Source organism: Arachis ipaensis, chromosome B07, assembly GCF_000816755.2.
Source record: "Arachis ipaensis cultivar K30076 chromosome B07, Araip1.1, whole genome shotgun sequence".
NCBI lineage: Eukaryota > Viridiplantae > Streptophyta > Magnoliopsida > Fabales > Fabaceae > Arachis > Arachis ipaensis.
This window is the reverse complement of record NC_029791.2, coordinates 31,934,321-31,935,191: the sequence shown is the minus strand read 5'-3', so window position 1 is coordinate 31,935,191 and position 871 is coordinate 31,934,321. Positions and strand designations below refer to the sequence as shown.

Here is an 871-nt window from a genome sequence, read left to right as displayed (position 1 = left end):
TATCAGCAAATAAAAGATCAGAAACCAAATTTATATAAAGAAAAATTAAATAAAAAAAAATCCACAGTGAAGTATACCAAACCTTCTTTTGTAGCAACCTCTTCCTCTTGCTGTCTTTGTGGCGGTTCTTTTGTTCTTACACTGATCAGAATCATCTTCCGCCGGAATCCCAGCATTTTGGGAAGAGAGAATGGAAAGGATTTCATTGAAGGATCTGAGGACATTGGCAACAAGCTCTTCAGCTGAGAGAGAAGACCCTCCATTGGGATTCTTAAGAAGAAGAAGCTTCAGCTGAGTTGCAGCTTCATGGCCATTAAGAAGCTCTCTTGTTATCTTTCTCTTCTCACTATCACCATTTATTTTGGTGCAAAGGGTTGTAGTATTGTTCATTTTTTCACTGTTTCTTTCTGAAATTTTTGCCTACAAATAAAGGGTCCTCTGTGTTTGGTTTTATTTGTTTGGAGAATCTTTCCCTTTTCTGGGTCGAATCAGAATTGCTATTGGTTTTTGGATGAGAGAGAGAAAGAGAGGGGCTTGAAGTTTAGGTTCGGGAGTGAAGAAAGGGATAAACAAATGAATGGAAATTGTTGGGAAGTTAACGGGGTAGTGATTGATGTGAGATAGTGATGTGACAAGAAAACTTTTCTACCAAAAGAAAGAAAGTTTTCCACACAATTAGACACTTAAATACATACAGCTAATTAATAAAAGCTTAAAAATTAATAAAGCTACTAAAAGTTTTAATTCACCAAGGGATTTAAGATTAACTACTGCTTTCATAATTGCATATCTTTCTTCGATATTTAATTGAAATCTAATTTAAACCATTAGATTTTATGTTTTAAATTTTAATATTTATATTTAGAGTTGT

General features: G+C 33.8%; 1 protein-coding gene across 1 annotated transcript in view; it reads right to left on the bottom strand.

Moving 5' to 3' along the window:
• The window catches only part of LOC107608135 (probable WRKY transcription factor 70), a 5,601-nt gene extending 5,014 nt beyond the window's left edge, over positions 1–587 (bottom strand). Inside the window, exon 1 of the mRNA XM_016310018.2 lies at positions 83–587. Within this exon, the coding sequence (XP_016165504.1) occupies positions 83–390 (308 nt within the window). The 5' untranslated portion in view covers positions 391–587. The remainder of the gene's footprint in view (positions 1–82) is intronic.